Source organism: Acomys minous (genome assembly GCF_964271855.1).
Source record: "Acomys minous genome assembly, chromosome: 11".
Taxonomy (NCBI): domain Eukaryota; kingdom Metazoa; phylum Chordata; class Mammalia; order Rodentia; family Muridae; genus Acomys; species Acomys minous.
Genome location: NC_140492.1, coordinates 83,159,917 through 83,180,072, shown reverse-complemented (window position 1 = coordinate 83,180,072; position 20,156 = coordinate 83,159,917). Strand labels below are relative to the sequence as shown.

The following is a 20,156-nucleotide window of genomic DNA, read 5'->3' as shown; positions in this document are numbered from 1 at the left end:
TTAAAGAGTATGATTCAAATGCCATGTTGGAGTGCGCTCATTGGAAGAGCATAAGGCTACCCCCTACTCTTAGGGAACTTTGGGGACCTTTGTACTTGTTTGTGCCACTTCCCATCCAGCCCAGCAGGTGGTAGCCTTGGCAGGGACAAACCTTCCTTCCCCTTCCCCAGTGACAAGCAGACCCATCTGAAAACCAGAAGCTCTGTTTTCATCACAAGAGTATCCATATCCACCCTTGGTGTAACAGATAGATGTGATTCTGTGTATCCAAGGTAAAATAGTTAGATAAAGTCTTCAGAACCCTCAGAGACTCACAGGATCCGGCATTTAAAGATGTTTTTATTATTTTAAAGATTCATTGACAATAAAGGCAGGTTAACTCCTGGTGACACCCAGCCTACCTCAGAGAAGATGATCATCAAAGAATCTCCTTATGGAGATGGCTTCAAATATGGCAAACCAGTCACTGGGCAAAATGTGCTTGTTTCTGCCACAGTCAGAATTGTGCCTAAAAATGGGCCAAGCTTGGAAACAGGCAGATTTGAGGGCCAAACTCTGCCAAGACAATGTAAGCAAGTCCTCAACAGTTCCTGGCTCACAAATATGTCTCTCAGATATATTGGGCCAGAAGGTTGAAGATGATGCTCCAACGTTATAGAGAGTGTTGGGTTCAGGCAGTAACCTGTCTTGTCATCTTTTTTCACTTTGGAAGCTGCTAATCTTCACTTCCTGTCTACTCAATTAATTTTATTCCTTCTCAAGTCTCTGATGGGGTTGAAGACCAGATAGTTTATTTTTATGATTAAGTTAGTTGTTTAGGGGTTAAGATGTTTTTAGGTCTAGATAGATGTTTTAAGTTGATAATGACAAGATATGATATGATAGATATTGATTTACATTCAGAATTTCAGATGCACCAAGATAGGAAAAGAGGTTTTCTTCAAGGCTGCCAAATACAAATAGCCAAAACACTATGAACATAACATTTATATAATTCCTGATTGTGTCATGGTTCTTCTTGCTATAGGCAGTTTATTGTATTTCTCTGTAATAATATAAGTGTATATGTAAAAATACAAAAAAAAATAAAATTTGTAAAAAGTGAAAAAAGAAAAGCAGTGGCTCTGAGGCTCAAGCAATGTGCCTTTTCTTCTCCACAGCAAGGAGGGGGCCAAGGTTGCTGTCTGGACAGGGTTAAGGTACAGATGCTAAAAAAGAGTCCAAGATAACCTGCAATTATGTATGGTTGATCGTGCAGCATTCTGAACATTTTTTTTTTCTTGTTTTCTTCATGATTTCCAGAAATCCCTCTAATCTTGTACCTCTTTGCCCTGGTTTCTATGACGTGGCTCTGGGGAGGACTGCACATGGCCTACAGACACTTCTGGATGTTGATTCTCTTCGTCATTTTCAACAGCCTGCAGGTAAGCCACGCCTTACAGGCAACACACATCTAACGACTACAAAGCACCAAGTGTCAGTGTTCAACATGCAAGAGTGTGTGCACAGGTGAGTCCGTGTGCACAAGGACATACCAAGGTTCAGAATAATGTGGTGGGGGTTAAATATTTCACATTTGACATATGGCTGGAATTCCAACTTACCCATCATGTGCATATGAAAAGGGAAATATTTGCTTGTTTCTTTTCGGCAATGTTAAGTAAAATCCTTTATAGATAGTTATAACCAGATGGCAACCGTGTAGAACTGATGCACATAGGTGGGGCGTAGCTGTGTTTAGACATGAGGTCAGCTGAACAGTGAAACTGATGTTAAGAAACTTCCTCTTAATGTTTAGATATAAGAATATTTCGGCGACTAAAAATCATCCGACCCCTTCTTGAGTTCAGTAATGCCGAGTTTAAATTAGTTTTATAAATATGTTTAGGTAGTGTAACTAGAGGCTATACCTCCAGCAACTATTATTAAAGCTGACTTTTTAGTGCTTCTGTGACATGGGAAAATGTTGCGTCCTGGAATTATCAAACAGAACAAATGAACACCTTTTTTCTTATTTTCCAAAGTGAAAAAAAAAATCTCTTAGACTAAAATAATTCAATAAGATTACCCAGAATACCTTTATATAGTCATCATTTGGTTCACTACCTTGTACAAATGTATGTGTATGAATACATACAATCAGAATCATAACACACAGGTGAAATATGAGTCAATACACGAGGCGAGTGGATAAATACCTAGTCCTAAAACAGAAGACGAGAAGCGGAAGGAGAGGCGAAGTCTTTAATCAGGATATAGGTCTATATGACAGCATTTAATCAAAGTACATTATCAGGTTAGGAAGGGGAAAGCCACGGGTGACCTGAAGGGCTGGAGTCAAGTGGCCAGGGGCATCTCTGCGCAGGCACCGTGGGGTGTGGAGCACTTACTCCGCCAGGTAGCACTCTGGTACTGACAGTACCTGGATAAGACAGCCATGTCCCTGTCGGACTCGTGATCGAAATGAGTAAACCAGTAGCTACGAGATTTGTTATGGCAGCCGACATACGTTCAGAGTAGTGTGAGGGCCAAAGGGCCATTTCTCTCTGTACCAGCGTGCAGTCTAAGTACAAAGGTGAGCCATTCCAACTTTGGATACCTAGGTTTTAGCAGAACTAATATCAAGGTTCACACTGACAGCTGCTGATGTGTGATAAAACCTTTCCTGGGGAGGTGAAACACACTCACCTACTCAGCCCAGATAGAGGACCCATGACAGACCAAAGTGCGGATACCGCCAAAGTCTAACTTGGTGAACAAGTGAGTTTTTTGTTGCAGTTACTTAAGGAATATGGCTGAGAGGTTACTTTTAGGACCAGAAATGACTCAGACACCTACACTGCCAAGGCCCACCCCAGCATGAGAGAGAGAGAGAGAGAGAGAGAGAGAGAGAGAGAGAGAGAGAGAGAGAGAGGGAGGGAGGGAGGGAGGGAGGGAGGGAGGGAGGGAGGGAGGGAGGGAGGGAGGGGAGAGAATAGAGAAGAGGAGAGAGGAGAAGACAGAGAGCACTCACAAAGCTTGCAACCCCAGGAGGCAGCTCAACAGTGGGAGAATGCCCTTTCTAGGCGCTTCAGTTGGTGTGAACCTACTCCTAGCAGCTCAGCTGGTTTCTGCATCTTCCAGGCAGCTAGCTGATCTGGTCTCCTAGTTTTCTCTGCAGCCTGTCTTGTCTGAGTATCTTATTTGCAAGTGGATTCTGTTTACTCTGGCAGGGAAAAGTCTATCGAATCTGGTCAGTTTCAGGGACTTCTCGAAGCTCCTCTTTAGTTGCCTGGCTCCCTGTTTAAGCAGCTCCTTGCAGGATGGAATGTTTTGATCCTGGAGGAAACCGCTATATCGCACCTGCACGTGTGTTTTGTTTGGCAGCTACAACGTGATATACAGGGCTGGTTCCGATTTTGAACTGTTCCCCGCAGACCTTTAAAGACTGAAACACGTTGAAGACTTGTTTGCGTGGTGGTGGTTGTCAAGCCTTGAGAAAAAGCCACTCAGTCGGGTAGAGTGTGTGACTTCACATTGTATGTGCTGTGCTTTATCATCCGTAACAACCCCCCCCCCCACTCGTTAGACAAATGAAGGATGCGCGGCTATCAATAGGATGTTTCAGCCTAAGGAAACAGTGTCAGCCAAGGCTGCAGAAGAGGAAAGTGAGGAGTCTCGTCTAGATTAAGAGAAGGGTTGACAGGAGGCAGAAAGGTCTAAGAGGAGACAGGAAGGGCAGGTTGACATCAATACCAGCTCCCATGCTCTCTTGGGATGGACACGTCAGCCTCACCCAGTAGGAGGCCTTGCATGTTTGATTTTTTTTTTTTATCTTGATGAATCTTTATTGCCAACTTTCATCTTCCTCTCCCTTCGGGTGAGGGTGGCATGTTCTTAGGGACATGCTTGTGCTTTCTGAGAATGGCCAGGAATGCTTAGCAAAGCCGCGGAGCAGGCAGCCTGGTGTCGTCTGAACTCTGTATTCTGACAATGCTTTTGAGGTAAGGAGCAGGTGACAGGTTTTGGAGCCATTGAGCTTTGGTTAGTAGTTAAGTATGAGAACGCGCAGTGCAGGAGAGAAGCGTCACTGAGAAATGTCTGACTTGAGTGATAAGTGGAAGTGTCCACCTTCATGTCTACACTAACATGGAGACCATGGATCTGGAGAGCAGGCAACGCTGGGGAGGCTTTGGAGACACCGGCAGTTGCAGCATCATTTTTATGTGAAGATGCTAGTTTAAGAGATGATTGCAGAGTAATGAGGGAGCACAGAGGACAACCAGGTTGAGCATCGGAGTCGCAGTACCTTCTCCGTGGCTGTGACAAAGACAATAGGAATAGAACGGAGAAGCAATGTGGCTCCATGGCCTGTCTGTGCAGTGTCAGAAGGCGGCTGTCAGTAGGCCTCACTCCCGGAGATGCTCTCACGATGTCTGAGGGGACTCTGAAAATGTACACTTCTGACAAGTTTTTGAGTGATGCCGAATCAATGGTTTAGGGGCCACAGCTTAGGAAGAGGCTGGTTCACACCGAGAAGACCTTTAGGGCTCGTGAAAAGAACCAGCAAGGAAAAAACTAACAACTGAAAACAGGCTGTAAGGTCAGGCTGAGACAAGCAGCACAGAGGCAGAGGGTTCCTCTGAGGAGAGACGAACGCGGCTAGGTGGAGAAATCTCAGTCAGTGGTAGATATGAGAGATTGCTGCAGCTGAGAGATGGGATGTGTAACCACCTCTGCTTTTTAGCTGAGCAGAATGGTCATGCATGGAGAGATGGCGCAACATCAAAAGCGGAGAGCACCTTTTAGGCAGAAAGCAAGCCCCTCAAGCTGTCTTGGAAAGTCGTCAAGAAGTGAACTCGGTGGGGTTCAATGGGAGTATGCATTTGTAAGGTAGCCAGTCGTAAGTCATTAAATCAGTGGGGCTCAACCTGTGGGTGGCGAACCTCTGTCTCTGAAAATATTACATTATGATTCCTAACAGTAGCAAAATTAGAGCTAGGAAGTTGCAATGAAAATAGTTTCATCGTTGGGTGGTCACCACAGCACAAGGTCTTGGCGTTAGGAAGGTTGAGAATCACTGCATTAAACCAGCACAAAGTGTAAGGTTACAGGGGTCGCCTCTGTACCTACTGAGCTACTTACGTAGGGCTCAAGCTCTGGAACAGCCATGCTGGGTATAATGTTGATCTTCACTAGTAGAAGAATTATCTCTTCTTTGATGTCCTTATTACAAGCTAAGCATCAGCAAAACCTAAAAACATTTCAAACTCGTGTCTGATAAGCTTAACTGCCTCTGTGTCACATAACTAAAGCAATGAGTCTGTGTGTCATTACTGCTGGGTGCCCGGCACCTGGCACGTCCCCGATCCCAGGCACTCAGTCAGTCAGTCAGTCAGTCAGTCAGTCAGTCAGTTCTCTATTACAGAGCATTTGGAGATGGCCACTCCTCTGGTGTTGCTGGAGTTAGTTTAATTTACAAACTGCCTCGGGTCTTCAACCTAAGCACTTCCATACAGTGTGCCACAGAATGGTTAAAATCTGCATGAAAACCCAGTCATTTAAACCCAGTCATTTGCGTTTCTTTTTTTTTTTTTTTTTTTTTTTTTTTGTGACCACAAAATCATTTTGTGTATCTGTGATTACCTATTATATTTTGTTCAGGGATTCCTGCCTCACTTTTTAAAATCCAGATTATTAGAAAGTCCTATGAGGGTGATGAATAAAGAGAGTATTTCTTTACTACATTGGTTCTCATATGTGTTGCTTAATACATTTTTAAATAGGAAACTTTATCACTTGAAAAATTGTCAGAAGTGCATTAATCACTGACAGATTCAAGTTGCACTATCACATTATTAATAATATTTGAGCACTTAGGAACATGTACATATAGATTTATATATTTTTAAATATAATAAATGTAAATACAAAAGCAAGGTTAGAATAAAATCATCATTCTGACTATGTCTATTATTATCCCTAATACTCTATCTGCCATAAACCAGAAAAATAACAACAAAAAAAGTTTGGGTGGATGGGTCTGTGTGTGTGTGTGTGTCTGTTTGTATGTGTGTGTGTGTCTGTGTGTGCTGTGGACAGAATATAGAAAATAAAAGTAGAAAATGCTTTTTTAAATTTGGACCCTAGGAATAAATAATTTTTCTTATTTCAGAAGCCTATAGAGCAAATATAAGCAGGATCAGATATGGTCTTGCTGCTTTGCTATGATGTCCCTGATATATGTATGATTGGTAGACCCTGACATCTGCCATGCTTCATTCACGTCAGAGCTCCAAGGCTGCTAAACAGAAAGCAGTGTTTTCCTCCTTGTCCATCATGTTCAAATCCCAGCGCTGCAAGGATCCTCTGTTTTATGGTCCTGACTGGACTTTCTCAGTTCAGTGCTCATGGCGCCCACCATCTTTCCAGTCGGTGGCAGTGAGAAAAGAACGTGTTCCTTAACAGCGAAATCACAAGAAGGGCCCTGTGGGCTGCCCCCACCTCCCACCTCCCATATATGAATCAGTCACGTGGTGGCCTGAGCTCAGGCCAAGCCTGGGTCACGTGATGATTCCAAGGGTGAGAAGAGTCAAATTGCTCTAAACCGCATGGGGGCGGGGACCCTGTACCAGGAGAAAAGATCCTCTCGCCAATAGGAGAGGTCGAGCCAAAGTAGCAGATGTCCACTGTACATACTTTCTAAATCTCCTTGTTTATTAATTCAAGTCTCGAGGAAGCCAAGGACAGCTATTGTCAAACTGCTAGGAATTTCAGTGTCTCTACTGGTGACAAAGTCATAAGAGACCACGTATCTTTAATCGCCTGTTACATCACTGCAGTAACTTTTATTTTAAAAGGAAAATGACTTGACTTTGTCCTCTCTTTTTAAAATGATTTAAAAAAAAATTATGTGATGAATAGAGGGGGTGTGTGGCTATAACTACAAGTGCCTGGGAAGCCAGTGTGTCAGATCCCCCAGGAACTGGAGTTATAAGCAGTTGTAACCCACCCCCACCCCCACCCCAACCCCCCAGGGATGCTGAAAACTGAACGCAGAAGCCTCTGAAAGAGAGTTATGTGCTCTGAGCCTGGAGTCATCTCTCCAACATGACTTTGTCATTTCTTAGTGGATTCATGCTGCTATTTATAGCTCTGGCTCCTTAAATTATTTAAGCCAAAGTATATCCAAATGTGTTTGACAATGAAGGAGAATGATTTCCCAGGCTGATGCTTGGCTGGGAGGCCTAAGTAGGACCCCATCCATCATGAAAATACTGAAGTATTACAATCCGGGCCCACTGAAGCTGTTTCTATAGATCTCATTTCAGCCACAGAGAGGCAAACACTTAACTAGCCAGTCTGGCAACTTCCATGATGCTCCTCTAGCACAAGACAGTACAGCACTTAGATTGAGCACCCCCCCCACACCGTAGTTATTATTAAATACTGCACATCAACGCAGCAGCTGGGTTCTACAGTGTGGTTCCATGTTGGATCAGACCCAGTCAGGGTCAGTCTGACAGATGTCATTTGTTTTATGATTTCTTCTATGTTTCTTGCATTGTCAAAATGTCACTGGAGGGGAAAAAAATTAATGGAATACAAAATCGTGCGCGCGCGCACACACACACACACACACACACTTCATTTGGTATCCCCACCTAGCATACAGTGAGTGTAGTTTGCTGCAGGTGTCTGCTTAGATACAATTCACATTTAGTCTTAGCTGCTTTCTTTGGAGGATAAACAGCTCTTGGGATGTGAGCATTGTTAAAATAATCAGTTACAGAGAACTAATTGTTTCAAGACACTTCCTTCACTATTGCCTTCCCACAGCCAAAAAGCCAACAGTAATAAGAAATGTCACTCCGTTTCCATTAGAGACTAGCACATGAACTATTCATGAAGAGTGAAGGAGCAGCTTTCCCAGAAAACCCTGGAATAAACATGCAGAAGCCAGGGAAGGCTGGGACTTGTCACTGGTTTATCCCAGAGCTACAGCTATGTCAAATTCACTTGGGAGAAGGGAGAAGAGGTGGAGGAGGCGGGGGCGGGACGCTACCTTTGTTTTATAGAGTAAGATTCAGAGAGTCTAATGAATGCCTTCTGGGCTCTTCAAAGCTCCCTGAACAGCTCCATAACTTTTCAAATAAATACACAGAAGCTGGGAGGAGCAGGTGTGTTTTAGCATTCCTCCGTCACTTCTCCCGAAGCTCTCCAGGGTTTGGTACCAGATGGCTTGATGAAATGTCTGTTTATGTGAACTCCTTGCTCCTTTTGACAATGCATGACACGCTCTCAGAAAGCTGCTGGATTTACCCTTTGGCTGGCACGTGTGGATCCGGTCTGCCAGTAACAGCATCCAATGAAGGAGCAGGCTCTGTGTCACCTATGGCCACAGACTGTACTTCCTGAAGCTGGCTCTGTCCTTGCGAAACACGTGTGCGGTTTCTCCTGCTCCCATCCATCCTATCCTATCCTTGTTTGGCTTATTGTGCCCGCCCCCTCCCCAGATCCTCCATGCTTGCCCTGGAGAAGCATCTAGCATACTGTAAAACCCAGAATTGCAAGCCTACCTGATTCGCAGTAGTCAAGACACAAATGTCTTCTTTAAAACCATTTTTTTTTTTTTTTTTTTTTTTGGAGAGCAGCACAAGCAGTAATGTATGAGACTGGTTTCTATGTAGTCGGTCAGGCTCTTTCTCTTATTCTTAATATATATTTTCCCAGGGTCTAAATTTTTATTACCTTTCATTGTGTTCAAATTCTAGTGTGGGGACAGATAATATTTTTTTGTCCACATACCTGTCTTGCAGTAACATCCTTTAATGTTTGACTGTCAGGTCATCTAGAATGACAAACTCAGATCTACCTCCAGCACTGTATGCTCAGGATGGAACCCATGGCTTTGAGCATCCTTGTTTAGCTATGTCCCTGGACATCTCTGAGCTGTAACTTCTAGTTATCTGTTTCCTAAACAGGTGCTGATTCTGGCCCTAAGCTGTGTTCTTGTAATTGTATATTGCATAAGAAATATATAATAATAATAATATGTATATAATTTGTAAACCATGTGATATTTTACAAATGCAAAACACTGCAAACTAATCAGTGAACGGAAAGGTCTGTCTCTTCAGCTACGTAAACAAAAATGAGGCCAAAGAGATGAGCGACAATCTTGGTCATCAAGTCTCCCATCGGAGCAGCACAGGTTCTCCCTCTGAATGACTTCATTGTGTTGTTCCCTTCACACACATCCTATAGCTCCATCAGTCCTTGGCTTCTAACACAAAGCTCTTGTGTGTCACTGTCTGTCACTGCCTGTGCCTTCCGATTCAAGCAAGTGATTTATAAAGCTGACAAGGTCTCTCGTGGCTGTAGGTAAAAAGGACAGAGGAGCTAGGAAGTACTGCCCCACCCACAACCCCACCCCCACCCTCACCCCCACCCTAATGGCATTGAAATGCAAATGCGAACGCAAACTCCAAGCCAAGCAAAGGCTTTTGCGGTGTAAATTCCCACAGCTTGGGCTGTCTGATGAGCAACCTCTGGAAAGAAATAAGTTTGAATTTCTTTTCACGGTAAAATGTATTTTTCCTTTGGAAGGTGGTGGTGGTGGGGGTGCTATCACGTGATCAGTAGAAACTGTCTTCAGGCTTTGTGAAGGTTAACCTAGTCATCCCTTCTCTTAGGGACCAACTCAGGTGAAAGTCCTTTTCTTTCTTTTCAAAGCCTTCCTTGGTCATAGTCTCCAGCTCCCAGGGCTCTACTCAGTGATGTTAGTCTGATATTATCTACTCCATCAGAGCCAGCAGCAAAAGTAAAGTTGGATTCAGTTTAACAAACATCTCATGCATTTTTTAACTGAAACTAAAAGCATATTAATGAATGGCGGTACTAAAGTCACAGGACTCATCTGTGGGGTAAAGAGAGGAGCTCAGGGTACCTCCTAACACCCAGTGACACTTTAGTCCTGCTCTACTGTTTTCTCGTATCTTTAACACATATGTTGTTTCTATAAACATCTGTTCACATTCTCATTACAGCAAATGCAGAGGAGAGCTAATATTTCTAGAAAAATTGCTAGAATTCTAGTTCTATTTCTGTCTACTTAGTTGGCCGTTGCAGTGAGAAAGTGAAGATACCACATGCTTACATTAGCCAAGGACCAGAGTGACAGAGCCACTCCAGATCTCAGCGCACAGGAGTTGCTCCGGAGGTAGCTGGTCTCCTAAAAATGAAGTAAGGATTTAGAATCTTGCTTCCTTCTGTTTGCCTACCTTAACACTCCTCTGTGTACACACAGCTTGCTGCTGCTGCTGTGACATCATTCTGTCCTGGAAATTTCCGGTTTATCATGGACGTCACCTCTGCCTCTGGCACTGGTGAGGGCTGAAGACTAGAGTCGGGTAATGGGCCAGCAGAGGCTGTAGCTGCACAGCCCCAGTATGCGGCTGTCAGTGATTATCCCCTGAAGGGAGGTCTTTCTGGAAGGAGTCTGTGTGTGCTCCAGTGTTTAAGGCCAGATGATAGGAAGGCAGGCACGCTACAACCGAATATCTGCCCATAATTTTCCCCCCCAAAGCAGTCAAATACTTTTTATCCCTTCAAATTCTGGCCAAGTAATTGTGCGTGGGGTGATCCTATCACGGTGAGTATAAGCTATCATCTTCCGACGTGGATTTCACAGTGGTTCTAGCCCTTACCTAATTACATCTGTCTATGTTTTATGTCCTCAACTTCTGTGAAGAACTGCTGTAAATGAAACAGCAGCTGGGTGGGGATGCCCCCTTGCACACTTCCTCCCAGTGTAAAGGTCTCTCAAGTGTTTCTGCTTCTGCAGTCAGCTTCTGTGCCGTTGCCTACGAGTACAGGGGCTCCCCAACTTATAATGGAGTGACCCCCTAGGTAAACCCACAGAAGTGAAAACAGCCTGAGGTGAGGATGTCTGAGCCTTGCCTCTCTCTTGGAGACCTAGCATAGTGTTTAACAAAGCCTCTTAACATGAAGCCAGTTTATAATGTGCACCGTGTAAAGTACAGCCCTGAACGTGAATGTGACGTCAACAAACTGAAAACACATGTACCAGATGATCAGTTTCGGGCATTTTGATCTTATGTTAGTAATAATTCATTCACAGTAACGTTCCCACTACCGATAATGTGCTTTTCTTTCTTAGCGTCTATTAGGAACACCCATGCTTAAGACATGTTTAAGAAAGACAGTCATCAGAGTTGAATAGGTCTATATTTTTCCTAAAGTGCCAACTAAGTACCTTTACTGGAAAACAAAATATTTTCATATTTTCTTGAATTTTATCCATCTTCAAATTTGGTACTACCAAAGCAGTTTCAATTATTCAAGAAACATCTAAGAAAGTACGCTCACTCCGAATGTGTATGGGTCTGAGACGGTGTTTGAACCCATACTGACTTGAAGTATATTTTTCAGTTAAATGAAACAATGTTATAATTCAGTGAAGCTTGCTTGGCAGGTCCCTGTGGCAGATTAGCGCATTCTGCAGTGTGGTCTTAGCTATGGCTCACTTCAAAGCTGGGCGATGAGAAGAAATGTCACACAGTGTGCTGTGATGACATATAGTTTTCAGAAGCAAGAAATCTTAGAATGTGTCTCGGGAGCAGAGTGCTGTGTATTTGCTCTGGTTATCATGTAAGTAGCTCTCTAGGCTTAATAAGATGTGCTCACAAAAGTCTTCGTTAAACCCCCCTCTGCACTGAGAGTTTTCTTACTTAGTGTTTGATGAGAGCTCGGTGTTTTCTAACTGCTACTTTTTTCTTCCTGCACTAAAATTTAGTGCTTTCTTCTTTGAACAGAGTCCACAGCAGGTTATTTGCATCTCCTTTTATTTCTTTATTTTCTTTTTTAAATGCCTCTAAAGCATATGATTCAAATGATTTAGGAGAAAAAAAAAGAGAGTCCGAGAAATAAAAAGGTCATCCCCTTACCAAAACAAAACCACGTTTTTTGTTAGTCCTTGGCATTTCATGTCATTGTGTACTCTTCTCTCCCTAGCTTGGCCGGCATGTTTTAATGCAAGAAGCAAATAGGAGCCAAGTAGAAAATCTGACTGAAACACAGCTCAGTTTAAATCACCAAGAGTGGTTCAGGAATCAGTGAGAATTAGCAAGACCACGTGCATGCCTGACCTTGATTCTAAGACTGATCCTGTGCCATCTTCTCTCACTCCCAGAGATCTTGAGGCCAGCTTTTTCTTGCTTCTGTACAGTGGGACTTGTCCCACGGCAGCCACTGAATTCTCTAAGTCGGCCCCCTTCTTGCTATGACTGCTAAGGTAAAAACTGAGGAACGCACCCGACCTTGTTCTTACTTTGCATCTCCATCTGTAGATTTCCCACGGGGCAGACACTGCATCCAGAGTCCTGAAACCCTTCCTCCAGCCTCTCAGTTTCCTTCCGCGCTAACAGCAGGCAGCCCCTGTCCCTTGTCCCTGCCCAGACAGGTTTCCAGCTTCTCTTCGTTATTATCTCTCAGGACACCCTATCGCCTTTTTGTTCCTTTCCTGTAAAAACATGAGCAATTCTTGTTTCCCAAGGAAGCACCGAGAACATTTTTCTCACTGAACTAGAGTCCCTTTGCCTTTGTGATCTTGGGTCAATGAGATCATTTTACAGACCTTAGTTGGAGAGTCTAACCTTCTAAATCATTTTTCTTTTAGAAACCAATTTTTTTTTTTTTTTGCAGTTCTTCTCATCTGGGGCCAAAATAGTCTTTGAGGAAAGAAATATTGCTATAAAAAATGACAAGTTTGGGGCTGGAGAGATGGCTCAGTGGTTAAGAGCACCACCTGCTCTTCCAGAGGTCCTGAGTTCAATTCCCAGCAACCACATGGTGGCTCACAACCATCTATAATATAACCTGATGCCCTCTTCTGGCCTACAAGCAGACAACACTGTATACTTAATAAATAAATCTTTAACAAAAAAAATGACAAGTTTAGCCAGGAGTGGTGGCACATGCTTTTAATCCTGGCACTACGGTGGCAGAGGCAGGCAGATCTCTGTTTCGAGGGCACCATAGTCTCCAAAGTAAGTTCCATGACAACTAGAGAAATGCTGTCTCAGGGAGGAAAAAAGAAAAGGAAAAGGATATGTTTATTATCATATAGCTCAAAGATAAGCAAATAGGTATGGAACCTCCTCCTAAGAAGTGAACTGTGCCTTTGGATTTTAAGAATCTATGATCAGAGTTACAAAGCTGTCAGCTAAGACTTAGGAAACATAGATCTGGGTCTGTTTCACTGTGTGACCTGGACCAAGATCATAAAGCTTACTTTTTTTCATCTTAAAGAAGAAAAATCTATCCTCACTCACTTGGGACTTTGTCTTAATTATAAAATTTTAGAAAAGTGAACCATGCCTTGTATCAAATCTGAACACTGTCATTCTCTCTCTCTCTCTCTCTCTCTCTATATATATATATATATATGTGTGTGTGTGTGTGTGTGTGTGTGTGTGTGTGTGTGTGTATATATATAATTTTTTCCAAAAATTTCAAATATAAATGCCTTCTAGAATTCTTGTTTTGGGTTGGAAAACTAAGACTGAAGGAGTCCTGGGCATCTTTAGACTAGCCAGCCATCAGGGTTGGGACTGGGAAACGAATCTTCAATTTCCTGCAACCTCTGGTCCCAGAAGGGTCTGGGTTATAGTTAGTTGGTTATCCTACATGATCTGTCTGTCAAACATAGTCAACTGTGGAGCATGGCTTAGTAGTTTCGTGAACATGTGGCTCACAGGGACCTAGCTCCTTACTGCGTACACTACAGTGAACCTAGCTTTACCGTCACTTCCGCACACTTACTGCATACACTACAGTGAAAAAGCATTGCTGTGACAAAATGCGTGAGTGAAACAACTTAGAACTGCCTCTAGAGTCACCACGGATATGGCCACACCATGGGTGTGGCTACTGTGTCCCACATGAGTCAGCAGATGACAGAGAGGTGGTGCAAGGCTACGTTTATGCTCAGGGTTCTGAACTGTGAACCTCTGAAAGATTAATAGCATAACAGTCCCTGAACACAGCGAGCCTGAGCAGATCACCATCCAGCCCAGTGTTGGCCTGATGGGCTCTCGGGGAAGGGATTGAGCCAGAGACTAGAAGAATACCGTCCGGAACTCCGGGCCTTGGGAGAGAAGTGACCCTGAGGGACCACAAGCGCTATGGGGCTTGGACAGGGAGCTAGCCTGAGATGACCACCCCGTGCCTCAGGTCTGGTGAGGCAGGCTATGCCAGAGATGCCCCTTTCCGGTGCCACAGTGCAGGAATGGGGTACAGCATTCCCGAGGCCACTCCTGAGAGGACTCCTGACACTCAGAGATCCTGGGCACAACTTGTGAAGAAATGGGAGAGAAAGAGAAACAGAATGATGTGGGCCCAGTGACGAGAGGCAGAACTGGGTGGTGAGGAACTGCCTGATATGAGCAGCTAGTCATGCCACCTGGGCCCATGATGAGGTCCTGGCTTCTGCGGCCACCAGGGACCACATCTGAGTCTGTGGCCCCGCAGCAGCAGGAATTCATTACCACCAAAGACCAGGCAGATGTACCTGGTCTGGGCTTACACCTGGGGACATGTTGATGTCTTATGGCTGTGCAGAACTGGCCCCGCCCCTTACGTGGGCATTGCCGGAGAGCTGGTCCTGAAAGTGTGAGAGTAAGAGAGTTGACTCTAGCCAGCTACAGAACTCAGGAGAGAGCCCTGTACATTGCGAGGGAGGGTGCGGGTGTTTGCAGGTGAGCCAGAGACGTGACCTACCACTCATTTGCATACCCTCCTCCCCCTTCAACCCTCAGTACCTGCATCAGGTGAAAGACTTGGCCCCGGGGTCATGAAAGCCCAAGAGCTATCCCTGCCTGTCACTAGCTACAGCACTCAGGAGAGTGGGCCCTGCACCTTGCCTGGGCAGCACAGAAGAGCTGACCCTGGTGGCAGGGTGGGGGTGGGGAGTGAGGGGAGCTGGCTTGATGCTGAGAACAGAACCTTCTTTGTATGTGAAGTATGGTCTAGAGTGTAGACCTCAAACAGAAAGTGCTAGCTCACTGTGCAGGTGGCTTTAGCTTGCATTACTTGTAGTTATCGTTGATAATCATAGCACTGACATGAATAGTTCATAGGATGATCAAGAAAATCCAGAAGTAACTTCAGGAAAGGTGTGGTCTTTGATGTGGCCTGTAAAGGTCATCAAATGTGAGTGAAGAAAGTCTTTGGGGGTGGTAAATAGAAGAAAGGGATGGATAAGGTCACAAGTAATAGACAAAATAGTTATTTTTACTGAATTGCAGATAACATGTGAAAAAAACCCACATATAACGTGACACAATTGTGTGTCGTAATGTGTGTTCTATTAGAACAGTTTAGAGAACTTTGTGAAATTCTTTGTATAATTTGTGACTGCCTCAACCACTGCAAAGTTGAATGCTGGCTTTTCCCATTTCATCTACAAACTCAGGAGTGAGGACCAAAGAGATGCAGCTAAACCACAAGCTGCAGTCACGGATGCTCCTGACCTTCTTCTCCCTGACTCTGAGGGGGTGAGCCCAGACCACTGGGAGGAGCTTGTCCACAAGCGGACAACACAAGCTCATAAAACACAATTGTGATTGAGGGTGTGATCTAGGGTGTGATCAAGGGTGTGACTTTCTTCTTCGGAGTGGGCCATAACTTAACAGTCTCCTCACGCATCTCCCCACAGTGGCACCTCACACAGAGCTGAGAGCCTACGGGATCAGAAATACAGTGGAACTTGCAATCCAACACATAGTGAAAAAAAGTAATCCAATGTGGAAAAAAAAAACACCTTAATCTCATCTTTACAGTACAGAAAATGGGAGCAGGGAGGGCCCCTCTGAGCTTGACACAGCTAGCCTCTGTCTAGAATCACAAGCAGTTCTGTCTCTGACTCTTGTAAACTCAACTGGGATTCATCACTTTCTCTTACTTTCAACATCTACTTTCTGCTCTAGCCTACTATTCTCACTTTTTAAATATTTCACTCATTATGCTGTGTGTGTGTTGCATATTCGTGTGGGCATATCTGCCACAGTGCAGGTGTGGAGGTCAGAGGACAACTTCTGACTTCTGAGAGTCAGTTCTCCGCCTCCACCATGGTTTCAGATCATCAGGGCTCCCATGGCCATTAATGAGTCTCCACCTTCTGTCTCGCAATAGTCACGCTGGGATTATAGATGCGTGCTGCTGCCTCTGGCTTTACGTGGCTTTAGGTGGGCTGTAGGGGTCCAAACGTTGGCCCTCGTGCCTAAGGTGGACACGCTTTACCCACTGAGCCACACTCCCAGCCCAGAGGGTACTTGATTAGTTAAAAAGTAATGTTCATGTCACTTCTACAGTGTTTGGATAAAGGAAGGCTGTGTTTCTGTACTGTCACAGCTTTTTGAGTGTCTGGGTGTTTCTGAATTTACCGAGATGTTTTTGGTTTTGAGACAGGATCTCACTTTGTCTAGGCTGCCTTGTTGTCCTGCTGCGTCGGCCTCCCTCGTGCTGACCTGACAAGCATGTGCCACGGCGCCCAGGTGATACAGACTTTGAGAATAGTGAGACTGGAACTACAGAGTTCTAGAACATACTTTAGAGAAGTTTGGAGTCAGTGTTCCTACATTTTAACATTTATTTAACACCTTTGTCGTAAGGGTATTCACATACTACTTTATTATTCTTACTCTTCTTCAAACATTTTCTGTTTGTCACTTTTATCTCAAAGTAACTGTATACCACTGCTGCAAACATGAAGAAATATCCCGAAGGACTCACTCCATTTACCACCACTGCTCAGAGCTTTCCCAGGGCTCTATGTATTGGATTGGGTCAATAATTACTAAGGAATGAAATTCATTTCGCACAGGAAAGAGATCTTGAAATCAAGATTACTGTAGCCATCTCAGAAGTGTGAAAACTGAGGCTCAGAACAACTTATACTGGCTTGCTCAAGGCCACAGAGCCAGAATCGGCAACCGGGACCAGCTGTATCCAGCGCTTCCATTCTTTCACTGTAAATGACAAGGCCATCCATAGGTTACTATACAGATCATCTTTGCTCTGCTCGTAGAAAGAGTACCATAAGATGCAAACAGGAGGAACGGACAATCAAATGATAACAACAAAAAGCCGATGACGTCATGCCACTGAGCAGTCAGTTGAAGTGAAAATGTACTGCAGTGTTTCCGGTCTCTCCCACAGAAGTAGCAGACTGTGAAGCTGGAAACAGAAAAAAAAAAAAAGGTGCCTTCCCTAGGATCATGCCCTCAGTAACCAACAGTAAAGAGCGACAGAGACACTGCTGTCGGAGTTAGTGGAATCTTCACACAGCACGTTGCATATACTATGTAGCTAAAGCGAGTCACAGATGTTTACTTAAACAAGCCATATGGCTCCCAGTGACAGCAGTAGAAGGCCCGAGTGGATCCTGTTGATTGTTCGAAATTATGATTGTAAGCAGCATGATTAGATTTGAAACGATGCTATAAAGCAGTTCTTCCAGGGCGCACAGAGAACGCTGCAGAGCTGTGACGCTGGCTTCCTTCTAGCAAGTTCGAGAGCCACCGTGACTTTAGGAAGGCGTGGAGGAGGTTGTTTAGACTATGAATCAACAGTATGTCAGTCTGTTGATTTTGAAAGCAGCCCAGGTTTTTATTATGAAAACAAATAAGAACTAAATGGTTTGGGACAAGTCTTGGTGCTTGCTGTGACGCCAGCTTCCTGATTTCATATCCTGAATCCAAGTTGCGAATCCAATTTGCTTTTGCTTCTTCTGTAGGTCAGTGTAATGACTAGTTAGACAGCCCCAAGGAGTTACCTTTCTTAGGTACAAACTCTGTGCAAGGCCCTCTTTTTATTAACTCACATCTCTAATAAGATTGATCCTAATTAGCTAGGCAGGGTGGCAGATGCCTGTAACCCCAGCACTCGGGGAGCCAGAGACAGGCAGATCTCTGTGAGTTCGAGGTCAGCCTGGTCTACAAAGTGAGTCCAGGACATCCAAGGCTACACAGAGAGATCCTGTGAAGGGGAGTAGGGTTAGGGGAGGGACAGATTAGTCGTCTTGTGCAAAAGCAAAGACTCAGCAGTTTGCTCCCCACTTATAGGGATAAACAGCCCATGGTGGGCAGGGTGACAATGGAGCTTCCATATCGTAGTAAACTCCTTTATATTTGGCTTAAGGCAGTCACTATCTCATTACCAGAGTTTTGAAAGCAGGAAAACAGACACCTGTGGATGTTTTGGAACTTGGATGCTTGCCTCCTGATGTTTGGGAACCAAACTCTAGCTTCCTGAAAGAGGCACCTCCAAACACTGCCTTTCTATTGTTGCTCCCGGCCTTTTCTGTTCTTCAGTTCCTCACCATGTTCTAAAGCAGTGCTAGAGAAATGACAGAGCCAAGTCACAGAACAATCCTGTCTCCAGCCCAGTGTTGCAAACAGATTACATCATGCATTGGACTTCTTCCAAAAAAAAAAAAAAATCAAGAGGCAAAGCATTTTTCAAAGCAGAGTAAACACATGGCCCATGACTGACTGCATTTGGTGCATGAAAAAATATGTACTTCCCGTAGACCTGGTGCATTGACTAAAGCACCAGCTTCACTTTCCTGCTCAGGGCCACCAGACTGGCTTGCGGCTGACGTCATTTCTCTCAACCCAACTCTCAATCTACCATTTGAGTTAAGCATGTAGCCCTTAGCTATTTTGGCTCCTCTAAGTGGGACAGTGCCACTGGCTATCAGTGCAGTTCGTAGGGAACATGTGGAATAATTAAATGTGTTTTTAATATAAACACTGTTTTGGTGGTACACACTGGAAGATGGAGAAACGTGTAAATATTTTGGAGGTGTCAGCCTGGGGAGGGGGTGCTAGAACGTGTTGCCATCTCAAGACAAAGATTCCTGCGAATCAGAAGGCTTTGTGGGAGGGGAGCGGGGCACTGGAAGTTTCAAATAAGAGATTGAATTTAACAAGAATTTACTGAGGACCGTGTGCAAGAGCCCTGTAATTAAGATTTATGGGTTTTCCTGACAGAACAAAGAACCTGAGAGTGGGTCTTCAGGGAACTGCTTAGGGAACAGCCCTGGGCACTGAGGGGGAAATAGATGCCAGTGTTGCAGAGCTGAAACCAGAAGAGCTTACTGTAAATTAGTGAGTGCCCAGACGACTTCAAGGAAGTAGTAGGTTAAAGCTGGGCCCTGACCAACCGAAGAGAAGACTCAAACGCATTGTAGCGGGGCATAATAGCAGGGGTGAGGGGGGATGGGATGAGATCAGCCACCCTCTGTCCCATGCGAGCATAAGCACGGTGTTTGGTCACTGGGCCATGATGCCTTGCAGTGCCTGTTTTCATGGCTTGTTACGGCTTACAGTAAAAGTGTACTTAGCAGGAAGTGTATTTAATCAAAACAAATCTAGAGCATTATTTAAGACCATCAGGCTCTTCTCTCTTTCCCCGTTCCTCCTCTTTCTCTTCTTCACGGTCTTCCCTCCCCTGTTCCGTTCCCACTTCTCCTAAGTAATAAAGCTGCTTTTAACCATGTGCTCACTGCGTACCAGTGTGGAGCTAGGCGAGGATGGCTTCACCTCTGAGGAGTTAGAGGGCTCATCTGGAAGTGGAATGAGGCCTCCCTGACCCACGTGCTTAAGCCCTTGCTGTAGTCTTCTGTGGCTAGCATCTGGGGGTTTTCAATGCACTCTTTGCCATCAGGTCATTTACCCCCCAAGAACTCTGAATTGTAATGGCTCTGGCTGTAGGTTTTCTGCCATCTCTGAGGGTACAGAGAGCTCCATCCTTCCACAGGTTTATATGCCAGGACTCAACCAATACAGGCAGGAAGTATGCTTACCAAACCATACTTGGACTGAACACAGACATGTTTCTCTTCTTGTCATTATCCCCTAGACAATACAGTCTCGAAACTGTCTATATAGAGTCCACCTTGGATTGGGTACCAAAAGGAATCTAGCGCTGGCACGGAAGCACGGGAGGCTGTGCATCAGTTATATGGAATGGCTGTCAAGAAGAGCTTGGCCATGTACACACTGTGGCATCCTCAGTGGGACCCTGGAGCAATCCTTCCCACAGACAGAGGGATGCCTGTATCTTCATGGCTACCATTTATGTAAACAGTA

General features: G+C 44.6%; 1 protein-coding gene across 1 annotated transcript in view; it reads left to right on the top strand.

Moving 5' to 3' along the window:
• ADGRV1 (adhesion G protein-coupled receptor V1) overlaps positions 1 to 20,156 on the top strand; it is a 517,649-nt gene that overhangs the window by 467,972 nt on the left and 29,521 nt on the right. Inside the window, exon 88 of the mRNA XM_084801946.1 lies at positions 1,303 to 1,424. Coding sequence (XP_084658072.1) covers positions 1,303 to 1,424 — 122 coding nt within the window. The remainder of the gene's footprint in view (positions 1 to 1,302; positions 1,425 to 20,156) is intronic.